Source organism: Montipora capricornis, chromosome 12, assembly GCF_036669925.1.
Source record: "Montipora capricornis isolate CH-2021 chromosome 12, ASM3666992v2, whole genome shotgun sequence".
Lineage (NCBI taxonomy): Eukaryota > Metazoa > Cnidaria > Anthozoa > Scleractinia > Acroporidae > Montipora > Montipora capricornis.
In genome coordinates, this window is record NC_090894.1 from 3168669 (window position 1) to 3186922 (window position 18254).

General features: G+C 40.6%; 1 protein-coding gene across 4 annotated transcripts in view; it reads left to right on the top strand.

Moving 5' to 3' along the window:
* LOC138026445 (sterol carrier protein 2-like) overlaps nucleotides 1-18254 on the top strand; it is a 67230-nt gene that overhangs the window by 44638 nt on the left and 4338 nt on the right. For 2 of the 4 annotated variants that reach the window (XM_068873809.1, XM_068873805.1), the window contains exon 2: nucleotides 16739-17013. In XM_068873809.1, the coding sequence (XP_068729910.1) occupies nucleotides 16765-17013 (249 nt within the window). In that variant the 5' untranslated portion in view covers nucleotides 16739-16764. Of the gene's footprint in view, nucleotides 542-10446; nucleotides 10833-16738; nucleotides 17014-18254 lie in introns of those variants that run through there. The other 2 variants (XM_068873806.1, XM_068873802.1) reach the window with 2 other exon arrangements.

Genomic DNA, 18254 nt, shown 5'->3' on the forward strand with positions numbered 1-18254 from the left:
AAACAACCGTTATTGATGGAAAATACTTGAGCAACACTGTATTACTGCCACGACTGGACGTATGAATGGCCGTTTTATACTAGAGACGCATAATTCGTCTGAGACGAAGTTAGGCAAACTTGTTTTCTGCGTCTCTTAAGTTCGTTTGGTACAAAGACGGGCACACGTCAAACTATCCATTTTAGTACGTCTTCGAAGACGCACTAAACTGGATAGTTCGTCCAGACGCGTAGTGCGTCTCGTCTTTACACCAGACGGATAACACGCATAATTCGTCTGGACGGATTATGCGTCTCTTGTATAAAAACGGCCAATATCAGTTTGGAAGAAAGCCATAGATTGCTAATGTAATTCATTATATAACAATGATGAGCACTTTGCTTGATGAGCGAGTTTGGTGGAGCATTATGCAGAACAATCCCACAATGATTGATTTTCTTTATTTTTTTTTCACGCCGTTTTCAACTGCTTAAGTACGTTACTGCACTGCAAAAAGCGCTCCAATATTAAATACCTACATTCGCTCACTGGTCGTTGCGGTCGTCTCTTTGTGTTTTAAACGTTGTATTGTCAGAACGCATGCATGATCACATTGTTTGTATGACGATGTCTTTGTTTTTTTGAGCCAGAAGCCAAAGAGTACGAGCTTTCCTGTGAAGTATATCCTTGTCTCAACCTTTGCGCGTATCTTCCTATTCTCAGCTGTTACAGGGTTGGCGTAATAATTTGAGAAGAGCTTTTGTTGATGGTCTTACCGCCTAATGATAAAGAAGTAGCTTCTTCTAAAAAACATTCCCTATTCAAGACTTAAGTACACAAATCGTACCCTATTTCAGACCAAAACGGCTAAAAAACCATACCCTTTGGAGCCACACATAGCTATACATCCCATAGGAGGGAGTAGCCCCCATCCCACCCCAGGGATCATCCAACGAATTAGACCACTCGTCATCTTAAACAACGAATTAGGCTTATTTAGCAACAGAACGGGAACGTCAGTGGCGACGTCTCGCGCAGAAAAAAATATCAATGAGAATTTAGAATAAAGTAGAATCCACTCTTTTCTTCTCTATTCTGAATTCTCATTGGTATTTTTGCTGCACGCGACGTCCTCCCCTGGGAGGTGCGAAAGGAGCTCCTTCCCTGTTTTTTTTTTCTTTCTGAGGGAAAGGGGCGGCTGTGCACAGGCCACTTAAATGAAAGATATATGTTTGCTTTCATTCTATGTAAAATTTGTCAAGAAGTGCCGGCACTATGACTTGGTAGTATCAGCAGCCCAAGCCCTTGGTGTCCTTGGTAGTATCAGTAGCTCAAGAGAAAAATACTGGAAAGGTTAAGCCTAGAAACATCTTTTATTACACATAACATGAGAATTTTATTCCATAAAGCTCATTTGTACAAATCTATACGCTTTATTTTCACATGTGAAAAAGACCTATACAGCCAATCAGAATGGCGTACAGCTATTTCACATGTGAAAGTATAACCAATCAGCGATAGCGTAAAGGCGTTTCCATGCCAATCACTCGTGCATCTCGTGCAAATCGTGCAAATCGTGCAAATCGTACTTTGTTATTGAATTAAATTAAATTTGCATTTGGTTCTATTGTTAGTGAGTTTTTGTTTCTAATTCGCGTTCAGAAAACTATTTTAATGAAAATTCTCATGTTATGTGTAATAAAGAGTTTACGACATAGAAAGTGCTTTGTACGGGGTTTTATTCACTCGTTGTTTGTGTCAAAAACCCTCACTCGCTCGTTCCTCGCTCGTTCGGGTTTTTGACACAAACAACTCGTGCATAAAACCCCGTACGCCGCACTTTCTATGAAGTAAACTATTTCTTCGTCACATTCTTTTTCTTAAAATCCTTTATACAGCCCTGGTGGTTAGTTAATTGTTTCTCATTGACAAGTAACTCATTAAAATTAATGTTGCTGCTTGTAGGCAGTTCCTTTGCTCGGTTCTTTCTGAAAAGTTATTTATTTTTATGATCTGAGAGGTAATTTTTGATGACAAAATCATGTTTTTATTCACAATTTGCTGTAACTGGTCTGGTTTTTGAATTTACCAAGACTACTAAGGAGAACACACGAAAAAGGCCTTTTTGATGGAACTTTCGCTCACTAATACTGGTAGGAAAGCGTTGGTTGCTAACAACAATCATGAACAACATCCAGAGCTGTAAAAATATGAGTTGATATGTTTGAGGTCAAAGTGATCCCATGGTAATTTTGCTTCATAGTGGCTAATGGTTATGGTTAAATCAAAATTGATCGATTAAGATCCATGATATTGTATGCTTCTAGACATGGCTGGTGAGGCAGGATCACTGAGCTGCACTTGATGATGCAGTAATTCAGTATCAAGATGTTGATGCTGTTGTAGCAAGCTACTGTTATGGGGAAATACAGGGGTTTCATTCATAATTTGAAGACGGCAGCTGGTTTGCATAGAGTAATCGACCATATCTACAAAGTTTGAAAGGAGTTTTCTTTTAATTACTTCAATTTCACAAAAAAAAGCAGCCGAATCCTCTGCGCTAAGTTGTTAACACGTTTGGTCATCTGTTGGTGCTTATTGAAGGGACTCAAATAATATTCACTGGTTGTTGCCAGGCATTAAGGTTAAGAAGAAGAGTACATTTAAGAGAGTCCACGCTGGCTGTGAAATCTTTGTTTAAAAACAAAATGTTTTGGATACAACCGTACCTGTCTCACTAAAAGTAACAAATGTGAAAAATTGGCATCTTAAGATGTTAAATTGGAGCTATACTATAATTTGCATATGCAAAAGATGTCAATAGCTTAACACAGTGACTGTTTCTAATCTGACAATTCTTGCCGTTTTTTTTAAATTTGTTAATGTCTAGGAACAGCATGTGTTCGTTAACTTCTTTAAAAGTATGCGTAACCTCGGGTATCATCTTGTTATAGCAAAATTTGTTGTACTATACCCCTATTAATGAAACGCATTTAATGCATTGTGAAATACAGTACATGTTGTAATTAAAGGTAAATTGGAGAATTCTTTCTTGGTCGGCTCGGTCTCATCCTATCATGGAACAAGGAGAGGACTGGTTCGATAACTTGTTAACTTGTAATCTCCGTGCCAATCGGTCCCTTGATTGCCACAATAATAATATTTGGCATTATGCTGCAAGTGGCATGTTTTCTTTCTCCTTACTGCCTTTCTTCAAGTGAGTTTTAATTTATACATTTGCCCTTGTATTTTGCAGAGGTACCGTTATTTCTGAGATCATAACACCACCAAACCAAGCCAAGCCCACATGCATTACACTATCCCTTAAGTCCTGGACTCTTTTTAACTCTGAAAGGAAGATAGCTATTAAGACCCCTCTCTTTGAAGTCCCCACCCCCCCTCCCTTCCTTATTCTTCATAGCCAAATCAATAAAGGATACACTGTGTTAGTTAATCACGACAGTAGACTGATACGGTATGGTTTATTCACGTGCTTAAAGTTCGGATTTGGTTTCCGCCAGTGAATAAAAATGTTGCAAATAACTTGTACAATGCATAATATCATTCAAAATCTCCATATTAGACACTCATTGGCCTGGTCCAAAACAGAAAATAGGGAACTATTACTAACTCTAGTCTGTTTTTTTCTTTTCTTTTTGCTACCCTGGGACCGGTAATGCTTTTCGCTTAATAATACTGAATAAGTCCCCCGTCTCTATTAAGCCACCCCCACAAAAGTGATTGAAATAAATAAGCCCCCCACCCTGGGAGGGGGGTTAATAGAGGATTTACGGTATTCTTACAAAAATACGTTGTGATTGGTTCATATTTATTTTTTCAGAGCTTCGTCTGACTGGGGTTCCTGTGTTTAACACGCCAGATTGTTGGATTTAAGCGGCCAGTATAACTGTGTTTTGGCTCTAGGAAAGAGGTGTGTCGTGTATGGCAGGAACGAGAAGCTTATGGCAAGGAGCTTGCAAGATTTTTCCCGAGTATGTCCATCTGAAAACAGTAAAATTCATCATTTCATTCATTCACTAGACTAAGTTGCCTGTGGCTCAGTGGTAGTGCTTTCGAGCTACAAATCGGCAGGTAACAGGTTTGACTCCATTTTAACTGAAGAATACGCTGCCACTTTGAAGGTAACCCCTTAATAACCGTTCAATGCATAAGTATACGTGGATTTGGCACAACTGATGAAATTTACCGCGTATCCAGTTCCTGTGAGTCACATCCTCGCATCCGCGTAAATTTGGCTTGAAAGTGAACGCTTAATAATTATGATTGTGTATTCAGCCTTTTCGGGGTGTAGGTACGAAGTGGCAGGGTATTCTGCAGTTAATCCTCTTAGGAACCCAACTTCGACATATTTGTGTCAAGGCATTTCCCCAGACTACCACAGTTTACTGTGGTGCTGTGGCGCTCTCACCAAGGGTTAATGAAGTGCTCGAAACCTCAGCCAGGCAATCTTTTCACGGTGATAAATCAAACTCTATGAACTCGGTTGATAAAAGCCAAAATTTCGCGCTGTTACCAGTAGACTGATTATCCTGCAAAGCCATTCATAAGCCTTAGGTAATTAATAATGTTACCCTTGATACTCGTGCGTTAAAAAGAACCAGTAAACGTACTGCACACCCAAGATTGAGAAAGTACTCGATTTTGCTCCCCCCCCCTCCCCCCTTCCCTGAATTAACCAGGAGATACTGGAGACGGACGAACAGCATCTGTGTGTCCCGCCGAAGTCGTGCCCTGGCACTAACTCCATCTACCAAGTACCTTTAGTAGTCCTCCTTACTAAAAGATTATGTGGCACCGGATACGGTTCCAGTTGTGGTGGTCTGTCCTATTTTATCCAACAAAAAAAACAAAAAAACAAAAACAAATTGTGGCAGGCTTGGCAATGACAGTCTCAAAAGGCTTGTGGTGTATGAGCAGGGTTCGTACGCTTTTTTTAACTAAAAATTCAAGGACTTTTCAAGTACTTTCAAGGACACATTTTCCATTTTTCAAGGACTCCACGCACTGCAAAATCAAGCGATAAGCAGCTGTTCATATAGCTAGTGTGTGCCGACTCTCCCATGCTCGAAATGTGAACATCCTGCATGCACACAATGCATCGTGCCTTGTGTTTGTCACCCTTGACTTCGCGTAGCCACTCTTTGTACAGTGGTTTCTGAAGCCACAAGTCGCTGAAAACACACTTTCCCATTGTTGTAAATCTGAAACAATAGCCGAACAAACAACACCCACGCAAACAACAGGAAGCACTCGAGGCACATGGCTTTTCGCGGAAAGAGCGAAGACTACAAAACATTTCATTGGCTCTTAGAATTACAGACATTGAACCAATCAGAGCAATACAAAGAACAGGAAAATGTACTCGGCGCTTGATGGACGATCGGAGTGTTTTAACGTTCGTTTTTATTTGTTTTTCTTTTTCCTATTATGCGTCGCTACTGTTCTGTCAGTTGCTTTTAATTGCATTTTAGGCACTCTAGAACCTAGGGTGGCTGAAATTAGAAACAAGTTTCAAGGACTTTCCAGCACTGACTGCAATTTTCAAGGACATTTAAGGCCTTGAATTGTTATTTTCAAATTCAAGGACTTTCAAGTACTTTCAAGGTGCGTGCGAACCCTGTATGAGGCCACCTTGGCTCAAACAGCTATAAGTCAAAGAAACTTTGTCAAGTGATGCAGATCGTTATCATCATCATCATCATAATCGTCGTTGTCGTCGTAAACAATGGCATCAACATCGTCTGCATTATGTAAATGTAAATGTGGTTAGTTGACCGCTCCCTACAAGGGCTTTTTAGGATCAACCGGCTCGACGGGATAGGACTGAATGCATGTTAAAAGGCGCGGCACGGCTGGCGCCATACGATCCATGTGTGATCCCGGAGCACCGCAGAACCAGCCAGATGTAATTGTTGACTGGGAGTCGATTTTTGAGGAGGGAGGAAAACCAGAGTACCCGGAGAAAATAGATAGAGATCGATCGAAACTCACCCACATGGGACCCTAGGGTGGAACCTGGGTCTCAGAGGTGGGAGGCCTGGTTGATGACCACTAAGCCATCCTGAATCCCCGTCGTCTTCGGTGCTGGATTTAAGGTCAGCTTTTTTTAGCCAATTCCATGTTCCGTTGATGTCAACACCCTCTTCTTCCAGCTGCCTCAGAAACTCTCCATTTTCTTCTACTGCTTCCTTTTTAAATTGCTCTGGTTGTACAGCAGCTTCCAAATCTACCACTCCAGGTGCTTTCACTGTCCCTAACAACTGGTTCCTTCCCCCCCCCCCCCCCCCCCTACCATCCAACACTGTTTTCTTCGCTCTGGATACATTTTTTGCAACTCGGGGCGCTATCCTTTTGTGAGAACTGCCCGGTCAGACCTGTCATTTTGCAAAGAAAATGAAAACATTTTTAAGGAACAGTGCCATGATAATCCCTCGCATTCTTGTGGAGGAGTATATATCGTCCGCGAAGACTGTTAATTTAAAGCCGTTGAAGAGTTAGTCCTTCCCAATGCCTGGACGTAGCAAACGCCCCGTCCACCTTTTCCTCTTGGTATGTAAAGCCTGTTAATCTTATACTCTTAGGGTGAAGTGCAATATACACAGTCATCACCTTCCGAGTCTTTTTGTCCAACTCTTTCAACTCCTCTGTTTTCCACTTTTTCCCAAGGTATCTGTATCCACCTCTTTCCTCTCTTCAAAATCAATACCCCGCATATTTGAAGGCAAAACGCCATTCCAATGTCCTTACTCATTGTATGCACAGTATTCACTAGGGATTCCACTTGTCTCTCGCTTTTCCCAAACAGCTTTAAATCATCATCCATAAAAAAAGTGATTTATCCTTGCATTTCCTATGATGTAGCCTTTATTCAGTTCTCTCAGCACGAGGGACAAACAATATTATTATTATGATTATCGTAATCATTATTATTATCGTTATCGTTACATGTTTCACATTTCCAAGTAGGAAACTTTGAGTTCCTATGTAAACTAATTGTACTTGCTCTTCCTCGGGTCTTTTCATAACATCTTGAAAGTTAGGGTCTCGTTGAAAATCATTTCTACTTCTTTCGTGCCCTTAACGTCTCCTTAAAGATCCACCACGGAACCGTTGCCAGAGGCAAAATTACCGAATAAATTATTAACAACTAAAATGACTCTAATGATAAGAATACCTTGTATTGATAATTCTTGTACCATGGATTAACCGAAATTGAGTGGCTCGTTTTGGCCACGTGTCCTGTCAAAATACCATTTGCATTTGCATTCTGATTAAAATTTTCAAAGTTTTATAATATGTAAATGACACGTGCGAACAACAACCAGAAACTGAGAGACTTGTCAAATTCGTGTTCTGCATCTGCATCACACACTGCGTTTTTTAGCTAGAGAGTAAATGACGTTACTTTCTCCTCGATCCATATCACTGAAGAGGGGGGGGGGGGGGGGTTAAGATCACGTTTCACATAAACTAAATCGGCCTTTTCGCGTTTCACGTGCTAAAAAACCGCATTTTCTCGAATAACGGACAAACATTCGGCTATTTCACGGAGGTAAGGACAACTTAATAACTCAGGCCTTAGACCTACTTCTTATGGCCACAAAACAGCCCTAAATGACGTTCTTATAATACGTCCCGATCGTGTTCTCGGAGCCATAAAAAGAAAATTCAGATCTCTGTTATTCCCTCCAACTTCTTGACTCGATTCCTAGGCACTAACATTTTCATCGTGGATCCTCTGGTTCTTCTCTTTGTGCACTTGAACTCCCGGCTTTTGATTGGTTTCTTTATCCAAAACATACAAATTGAGTATGATGGTCACTGGACATGTGACTTCCAAGACTTCCGAATCCTCCGCCATATTGAAACAGTTCCCACAAGACCCTGGGGACTGTGGAAACCTACAGGGGAGCCCTGGGGGAAGGTGCATCCCCAGATTCTTTGACCTTTGACAGGAAGTCAGGGTTGACAAGGATTCAGTACGACAGCCACTAGCTGTGTCCGGAAATGGGGTAGATAGCTCTTCATTTTTATGGTAGCAGATAATTCTTTCTCACGGACATAAGAAGCAAATTCACATTTCACAAAACAAAAAAGTCTTCAATCACGCTACACATTAATAATTAATGAAATCACGATTCCCGAAGCAAGAAAAAAGAAATGAACGTTTCACGAGAAATAAAAGGGTCCGATCACGTCTCACAAAAATACCACATCACTGTAATCTTATCAGTCGGAACCGCACCAAGTAATGGCGAACCGTTCAATAAAAAAGTGGAGTTAAAACAAATAGTCTTCCTCTTGAAATTACTACAAAAAATTCCGCCTATTAAACAATCAACGCAATTACTTTCGAAAAGTGAAGAAAAACGAGAGCTGATTTTTTCAGCGTACTAGCACTTTAAAGCTCAGGCAAGTGCGCGTTTTATCGTGTTTTGATAGGCTGTTATAGGTTCCTAAATTATTAATACGTTTTTGAATGATGACTTTGCCACTTAGTTTCAAACCACGATGATTCTGGGGCTTTCTTTGAATGCAATCCAACCGGTTAAGGGTAGTTTGCGAGTCGTTCATCCAAGCTAAACTAACGTATTCCGTAACGTTGCGCACTTGTACCTTGTAGACAGTAGCCCTGCCTTTCATGTCAAATTTGTTGGCAACCTTACACAAAGCACCAAGCCTTTGAGCAGTATCAGTCTATTTGTAGTATTAACATGCTTGGTCCACATTCAATCTGTTGTCAATGTAGACGCCAGGGATCTCAAACTCGTCCTTTATTACTTGTTGCCGTGGTCTCCAAAGTACAGGTCGAGTTTTGAAGTTTTTGTTGTGAAAAATAGAGTTCTTCAGCAACTGTGTGTTGAAAAACCAAAAATGAAGAATTAGGGATTCGATCGCCCAAGTGGATATTTTTTTCACATGATTTCGAGTATAATTTGGTATAAAAGAGCACGAGTAAACATAATTTGTAGTGTTCGAAAAAATTATGAGTCCTTATTAATCCAGAGTGTATGAAGGGAATCTTGTGATTATTTATCATTATTTCATGGTTGGCACATTTTCTTTTGTCATTCAACAACCTGTTTTTAACTTACAAACCTAATAAATATTCAACAGACTGAAAGTCCGCGGAGGGTTTGATAAAGAGGCAGGGAAGAGCGGGGCTGATGAATTAAATTGAAAGGGATTTATACAGATAAATCCGGCCCTCGAATGAGGGATTTTGTTGAAACAAACCCCAAAACGAATTAATGCAAAGGGAATTTTCAATGATAACTTTTCAGGAGCAACAGACGACTCGGCGGGTAACGACCGCAGCTTCACAACTTTCGAGCTTCTTTGAAATCTCACTCTTAGTTGAAATATCAGAGGGTTGATATTTTTGCAAAGACCTAACATCTCTATTCCCGGTGCGAGACATGACAAACTTGTAATGGAACTTCTTTTTTGCAGTCCTTTGGTTGCTGTCGTTGCACGGAGGCTATGGCTCGGGAATTAAGCCTCGATTCCAACGTCTTTGGGTAACTTCGTGTGGCGTTTCTAAAACGAGGGTAAGACCAAGGGTCAGGGTAAGGGTAAGGATACGAATACAAAAAGTATCCTAAACATGCATAAAAGCTAACCTTAGGCCTAATTAGGCCGAAACAAAAGTTTAAGGTTAGCTTTTATGCATTTTTAGGATACTTTCTGTATTAGTATCCTTACCCTGACCCTTGGTCTTACCCTCACCCTCGTTTTAGCAACACCGTAACGTCGTGACCGTTTCCCCCAGCACTTTGTGGCCCACTGGACAATTTCCATACCAAACTGCAAAATGTGTAAAAAATATTATTAAGCTATTTTTACAACACATGCCATACATAATTTGCTATTCTATTAAAACTTACCAGCATCAAAATCCTTGAATCCACGTCTAGAAGTCAAGTAGAACGCGTCTTTCGCCACTCCAGACTCGGGACACCTGGACAAATATTTCCTGTACAGCTGAATGGAACGGCGTCGAAGCGAACTGTTGTTTGCGTAATGCCTAATTTACAATTTTGTGTAAGAAAGAGCTCTTCGTCGCTGTCTATGACAGGAACGCATAAACAGACTGCTGGTGGGTAGAAAAAGTTGGTTAACACATCGTTAATCGAGCGACTGGTTATGAAACCTTAGAACCTTCAAAAGCGTGCATTAGCTATGATAATAGTCATGAAAACTGAAATATCGATTAATCCTGTCGTGAATTAGCAGGAGCAACGCACGCGTATTATATAATACGCAATCGCGCAAAAATTGCGCCATCCAGGGTAGAACATTTTTGATGTATGTTATTAGAAATAAAACATCAAATTTCACTGTTGGCGGTTTTCTTTGTGCGGGCAGCCCGAGGCTCTGTCAGGTGGTCCTGTGGCCACTTTTTGCTTTTTGGCTTGCGCTACACGTTTCCTGCGCGGCATTTGACCGATGACCACTAGATTTTTTCTAGTCATATCCTGACCATAAAGTTGGCGCAGCGAAGTTTTTCCGCAATTTGGTTGACAATTACAAGTTTTTTGGATGCAACAGCCACTCAGAGGCGCAAAGCAAATAAACGGATGCTGCACAGATCATGGGGAAACACATGATTGGCTGAAAGTGTGGCGTTAATATTTAGAGCCAATCAGCGCAACCTTGGGAACTTACTGAAAAACGCAAACATCACTCGAGAACATTAATTTTGCAGTTGTACACGTCTCTTAACTCGTCGAGTTAACGCAAGGAGTGAGAAACCATGTGTGCTCATTTCGCTTTTCATCTACTCTGCTTTATTTTGATTTCAACGATGCTTAAAGCCACCCAGGGACTTGGTGAGTTATCATCTGTCATTTGATCCACATTTTACTTTTTTAGGCCAATTTTTAGACGATTGGTTTCCTTTCTTGCACTTACACCACAAAAAGAAAGTAGTAATGTGGAGAAAAACGTAGTGGCGACTGAAAAGTAATCAGGGGTTTAGTGTGAGAGTTGAAGGTGTACGCGCACGAGGGGGGTCTCGGGGTATGCACCGCCAGAAACTTTTGAGCTCTGCTCTGCTGTTGTTCAATACAATGGTTCATTAGATAGTCACCAGAATTAAGCGGCAATTTTCTACCTCAAAATGAACTGTTCAAAAACGTCATGATTACCGTGAGAAATAAGAGTTTCAGGTTGAAAACGTTTGATTGCTTTCGCTTTTGTGAGTCTCACGCAGTCACAGGCGCTCCAAGCTCAGTGTGAGCATGGCCGACATAAATATAAGGATTTGTGTGGGAATCCCGATGAAAAGCTTAAGAAGATAATTATATGAAAAAATTCTCAATTAAAACGGGGAATACGATTGGCAAAACTACGCTCTGCCACCCCGGTAAGGCTCAGTTTGTTATCAACGGTCGAAGCCGTGGCCACTGTGGTGTGAAAGCATACCTTTCGAAAGCTGTTTTCCTGCAATATTACCGCCTGAGGTCGCTCACAGGATTGCTATTGTGTTGATGGTGGGTTGAGATAAAAGTTCAATTTTTGACAATTGATTGTGATGTGGAATTGTAACCGTGGGGACATTTTATCCAGGAATATTTGACTCAAATTAGTGGCACCTAAGAATTTAGTTTCCAGCCTTGGGATTTTACTATACCGTTGACAACCACAAAATTGAGAATTGGCTCAAATCGCGTCGGATCTGGAAAATAACCACACAAGAAGGAAGTTACCCACGTTGGAAATAATTGAGAATTTTTCATATCATGAAGAGCTCAAGCCGACTCAGGAATTCTCGGCTGGACGTCTCCTGACGGTGTAGATATCCGTCAACAAAGGCTAACACAAAAGGTGTTTCGTATTCAGAAAAGTGTTAATTATAAAGCATTTAGGGTCGATCAGATTGTACTGTGAACTTACGTTAAGCAGAAAAAAGTAGTTAATTTTTTATTGAATGACCATATTTAGGGGCGAGATGAATTTTGTGGGGAACACTAATCTTCGTTTGCGGGCATCGACAGTGGCGGTTAGTGCTGGGAACGGAACCATTTTTTTGTTCTTTTGGATTTATGGATTAACTTTCGGACTCAGGGAAAAATGGTAAAGCCTTTCAAATCAACTGGTTGGTCGAAAGGTTAGCCAATTTGTCGAAGGAAAGCTCTTTCAGCTCTTTCGAAGCTAGATTTGTCGCGTTCAAGTCGGTAATTTGTGGCGGGAAAATGGTGATCACGTTCCGAAATTCTGGTAAAAACATGGACGAAGCTTGAAAGTTAAGAAATTATTTGCCTGTGTTTAAATTAACAAATATACCAATACGTCACTAACGTTTGGTTTCATGTTTAACCGGAGAATTAGGGAAGCAGATGTTCGAAGGTGTGATAGCTGTTGAGTTTTATTCCTCAGTTATCGAGTTCCATAAGTATAAAACTTCAAAATGGTCTGCTTTAAAATCAGAAAAGAATCAATTCACCGTTGCTGTTGAGAAAAGTGTATGCCAGACAAAACAAGTTGCATCTCGGCATCCTGAAAGTTAAGAAATAATTTGCCTGTTTAACTTAACATAATACATCACTAACGTTTCATGTTTAACCGGAGAATTAGGGAAGCAGATGTTCGAAGTTGTAGTTTTATTCCTCAGTTATCGAGTTCCATAAGTATAAAACTTCAAAATGGTTTGCTTTAAAATCAGAAAAGAACCAATTCACCGTTGATGTTGAGAAAAGTGTATGCCAGGCAAAACAAGTTGCATCTGGGTAGCCTGAAAGTTAAGAAATAATTCGCCTGTGTTTAAATTAACAAATATACCAATAGTGAATACATTACTAACCAGGGTGACTAACGTTTCATGTTTAACCGGAGAATTAGGGAAGCAGATGCTCGAAGTTGTAATAGCTGTTGAGTTTTATTCCTCAGTTATCGAGTTCCATAAGTATAAAATTACAAAATGGTTTGCTTTAAAATCAGAAAAGAATCAATTCACCGTTGCTGTTGAGAAAAGTGTATGCCAGGCAAAACAAGTTGCATCCGGGTAGCCTGAAAGTTAAGAAATAATTTGCCTGTGTTTAAATTAACAAATATGCCTACACACCACTAACGTTTCATGTTTAACCGTCGGAGAATTAGGGAAGCAGATGTTCGAAGGTGTAATAGCTGTTGAGTTTTATTCCTCAGTTATCGAGTTCCATGAGTATAAAACTTAAAAATGGTTTGCTTTAAAATCAGAAAAGAATCAATTCACCGTTGCTGTTGAGAAAAGTGTATGCCAGGCAAAACAAGTTGCATCTCGGTAGCCTGAAAGTTAAGAAATAATTTGCCTGTGTTTAAATTAACAAATATACAATACAATACAATACAATACAAGACATACTTAATTGACCCCCCCCCATAGGGGCTTTTCAAGGCCAGTGAAACACAACGAAACGACAGAACAGAACAACAACAACAACTGTTAAGAATCCCAACTGGCCGAAGGCAAACCAGTTGGCTATTTACAAGTGCAGCTGGGAAGTTGAACCAGGGACTACCAGGATCAAATTCAACGAGTGGTTAGAGCGGGTCTTGAACCCGGGATCTCCTGGTGACTTTCTCGCTTCTTGTGTGGTTATTTACCTGATTGAATGCGTTTTAAGCGACTTCTCCACTTTCTGGGTTGTCACTCGTACATAAGTAAAGGAAAGGCTGGAAAGTAGTTTCTAGCTTACCTCACATCTCGCCGATAAAATCACACTTCTCCGGCAATGGCCACACGGATAAATTCACGTCTCCTTGACCAACTCTCAAGGTCCAGCGAGTATCCATTGCTGAGAAACAGCGATGAATATCCAAAATTTCAAAATCCTTCGAGCTCCATTACAACGAATTTGCACGGCCGGTCAACCGTTCACTGATTTCCTCTCACCGTATCGAAGCTCAAGTGAACGGTTGACCAGCCGCGTCCAAATTCGTTGTAAGCGAGCCTCGAAGAATTTTGAAATTTTGTATATTTATCGCTGTTTCTCAGCAATGGATACTCGCTGGACCTTGAAACTGGGTCAAGGAGACGTATAACCGCTATTTTCGATTCAAAAAAAAAATTAAGCCTTTTGAAGTTAAGTTAGAAGTATTGTATAAGCATACCATTTGTACTGGGGTTTCCCAATGATGCAAGAGCTTGACGATGACTGTTGAAGTCCAATTTTCATTAAATACTGTTGAACTAGGGCCATCTTTAAAAGCAGGAATGCGGGAATGGGAATGGGAATGGGAATGGGAATGGACAACGGGGAACTTGGAATCTTTAAAACGGGGAATCTTTAAAACCGGGAATCTTTAAAACGGGGAATCTTTAAAAGCGGGAATCTTTAAAACGGGGAATCTTTAAAAGCGGGAATCTTTAAAATGAGAATCTTTAAAACCGGGAATCTTTAAAGTGGGGAATCTTTAAAACGGGGAATCTTTAAAATGTCCAGAAATACAGTGGACTTGACTTTCCTTAAACTTGATTATTGAGTGAATATTGGTTGCCATTTTTTATTCACCTTGATGCCCCAGACCCAAGGCCCATGGTCAAGGCCAGCCATCCTCTTTCATCTTAACTTAAAGTTTTTAAATTGCATATTGATTCGTTTATGTATCTGCCACCGAGCACGAAAAATCAGCGTGAGCTACACGCTAGCGAATCGAAAAAGCATGACCCATATATAATTTCAAAAACATTTTGCTGTTACATTTTACACCATTTTACACCATATTCAGCCATATTCAGGCCAAAGTGGGGGAATGCTGAATAATAGCACGAACAATGTCACGCTGAAATGGCTTGCAGGCACTAGGGTTACGCGCTGCTATGGATGCGGGGGTGACATACAAAATCCTCCGCTTGATGCTCCCGACGATCGTATCATAGTATATAAGGACATTCGTCGTTATCGTGACAAACATACAGGCCACCTTCATTGCACAAATACACCACAAAATGTGCATTTTCATCTTCGGATCGCTTTCGTAAGCGCCCAATATTCTCATTTTACGGGACGTTGCCTTTTGGTTCCCATGGAATTTGCGCCACATTTTCGGTTGGAGCATTTTAACCGGCTTACATATCTGAGTTTGGGTGGACCCCGTAGTCGTGTTTAACTCACGGCCGAGAAGGTTTTGTTTGATTCGCATCTACGCTTGAGAGCATAGGGATTAATAGAATTTTTTGCACTTTATTTGCACCCCGTTTCGTTTCGTCGTCAGACTTCTAATGTTGAGAAGCTAGTTAACCATGCTGTCCCGTTCTGTAGTCAGTTTAAGAAACGAGGACGAAACAATGGGCTTAATGAGCAAAAACAATACTCTGCACGTGCGTTTTACATTTTGATACATTTCTTTACCGTCCTCTGCAAAGCAACAACGTGAAATGACCAAACTTTAGGTTTTCTCGAGAAGGTGACCGTATGACGGCAAAATCTTCTTTCTTTTTCCATCCATACTTTGACGTCGTTCATAGTAACTTCGTTCCTGGAGATTTCACCAGCATTTTCCAAGTTAAACAAATCGGACTGATTACGAAAGAGGTACAAAAACGAGAAGTTATATTTTAAAATGACGTTCTAGTTGCCGTTGCCGTCCTCGTTTCTTAAACTCTCTATTTGAGAACCTAAATCCCCTAGTTATACTTGATTTACAGACTCAACAACAGACTCAATCCGTTTCATTAACGGGTGTTCTTGTCGCTTACCGTTGTTGCAACCGTTATATTTCAAATGCCACATAAATTTCCCGATGTCGAGGCCACCAGAATGTCAACAATAAACCTGGTACATTTAGAAGACATGCACGAAATGCAGATCATTTCTACTGTTTTAATCATGAATCGCCTGTTGTCGCCTGTTGTTGTTGTTGTTTAATGATAAATAAAGTTGACATCAAATGCCAATGACCAAGAAGACGTTTTCCCGTTTTTAAAGATTCCCCGTTTTAAAGATTCCCGCTTTTGAAGATTCCCCGTTCCCCGTTCGCCGTTCCCCATTCCCACATTTCCCATTCCTGCTTTTAAAGATAGCCGTTGAACTTGAAGTGAAATATTTGTACAATCATTTGAATGCGGCCGCAATTTGTTTGCGTACGTCAGCAACCCAATTCAGTGCAACGTCAATTACAACATTAGAACCAATCACAGGCCGCAAAAGTGAGACGGCAATACCACGAAATATTGACGGCTCGCGCATAGGCAAAACTATTAGAAGATCGCGATACTTAAAACAAATTGCGATTTTGAGACGGCAATACCTCATTATATTGACGGCTAGTTGGGAGAAAATATATTCCGTATTGGGCGGAGTCGCCCAATATAACATTATATGTTATATTGCTATTAGTAATCTCGGATTATTGAAGTTCGTTCGACAGTCGCTTAGCCTGTGTTTCCAAGCTAGAAAACTAAACGCGTAACAAAAGGAGACGATCAATACGCGCGCGAGAATCCACGCGAGGGTGCCCCTGCAAACAACGAAAGAATCTTCGGGACGGCTATTTTTTGGTGTCCCTTTTTGAGAAAACTCTCGATTCCTTTTGGCAAGACCACACAATCACCCAATCTGAGCGAAATTAGGACGCGCGTTCTGGCAAAGCAGAATAAATGAATGAATGAATGAACGAATGAACGAACGAACGAACGAACGAACGAACGAACGAACGAATAAATAAATAAATGTTGCGGCGCTCTTCTTTTGGACTTGCCAAATCAGGCGAGTATATCCTTGAGCTTAATTTAATGTTATTCGTGTCGCTTCAGAATTTTCTACATTGTATCACCCACATATGACACAAGATGTCTTTTTAAAAGATGACTGGCATTATTTGCATTCGCCAAAACTTGGATCTTACACGTTTATGGATGCGTTTGATTGCACCTTTGAGTGTCTCCGCCATTCTTCCTGCTTGTCGTTTAACCTTGCTGCATCCAGACAAGCTGATGGCCTGCTTTGGTGTGAGTTGTTATCCTCCAGTCGGTACAGCAACTCGGTGGAATACAAGGCAAACGCAAGTTCACACCATTATTTTATTAAGGTGAGAGCTATGTTTTAATCAAACCTGTTTAAATTTAGGCAATGGCTATTCCTACGGGACCGGCACGCCGACCTTTATTTGCTATTCATACAGGAGTCTTCTTATAGAATGATTATTGCAGGTTCTAGCCCTAACCTTGAACGACATAGTCACGCAGTTATTGAAAGCTAACCGTTTTTAAATGGATGCTAAAGCCGATGACACACGGCTCAACATCTTGCAAGATTTCTTGCTCAACAAATGGTGAACAATGTTGCAAAAACGTGTTGAACGGAATAGAGCTGGTCTCTATTTTTGTTCAACAAAGCTTGTACATGACATGACACACTATTGAACATTTGTTGAACAACAGCTGCGATAATTATTGATCAACAAATGTTGAATCATGTATCACCGGCTTTAGACTGAAATACTGTTTTTCAGTGATACTTGAAATGGGTGCTTCAACTTAAATGCGAGAAACACAAGGTAGGTTAGATGACTGGTGACATCGAAGGAAGGAGGTAGTTCTTGAAATTAAACTGGCGTTAATGCCGTTGTTTAATAGCTGAACTGCATATAAAAGAGTTAAGGACAAGGTAAGACTTTCCGAGTGTTGAGCCTGTAATAATCATTCTAAGAAGGCTCCTGTGTAAACAGGATGGTGTACAGGTCCCGTACGAATAGCCACTTTGTTGAATTTAAGTCCCATTTGCAAGTATTGATGTTGAAGGCGTAATTTACCCGTGAGAAGGATAATAAGGTAGTCGCTTCGCAACGGGCGAAAGGAGAAGTAAAAACTCATGACAAGCAGGATTCGAACTCGTTGGAAGTGTGGTTTTCGACGGCCGCCGTATTGGAAGCGCAGCAAGGAGAAAATTTCTTTTTCAAACCCATCGTCCTCTCCCCTAAAACTATGTTTTAGCTCGCCCCAGCGCAATTTCAGTTTCTTCGTTCAAGATGGCGCCATAGATTTTACCCAAACACCCCTACTCTGCAGGCTAACGATTTCTGTAAGATGGGTCGGATGCTTGACGCATGGAGCTATAAGAACACATTTGCCCCTATTCCGGTGAAAATTATTTGAATCCAGTCTTAGTTTTGTCAAGAGAGGATGTTGTAAGAGAACGGATTCCCCATACAAAGACCTCTTCCAATGATAGTTCTTGTAAAATCTAATTCTAGCTACGCATTTTTTTTAAAAGAGGCATCTAAGTGGCAGTTGTAGTGACGTAATAAAATTTTAAATGTGTGCGGCATTG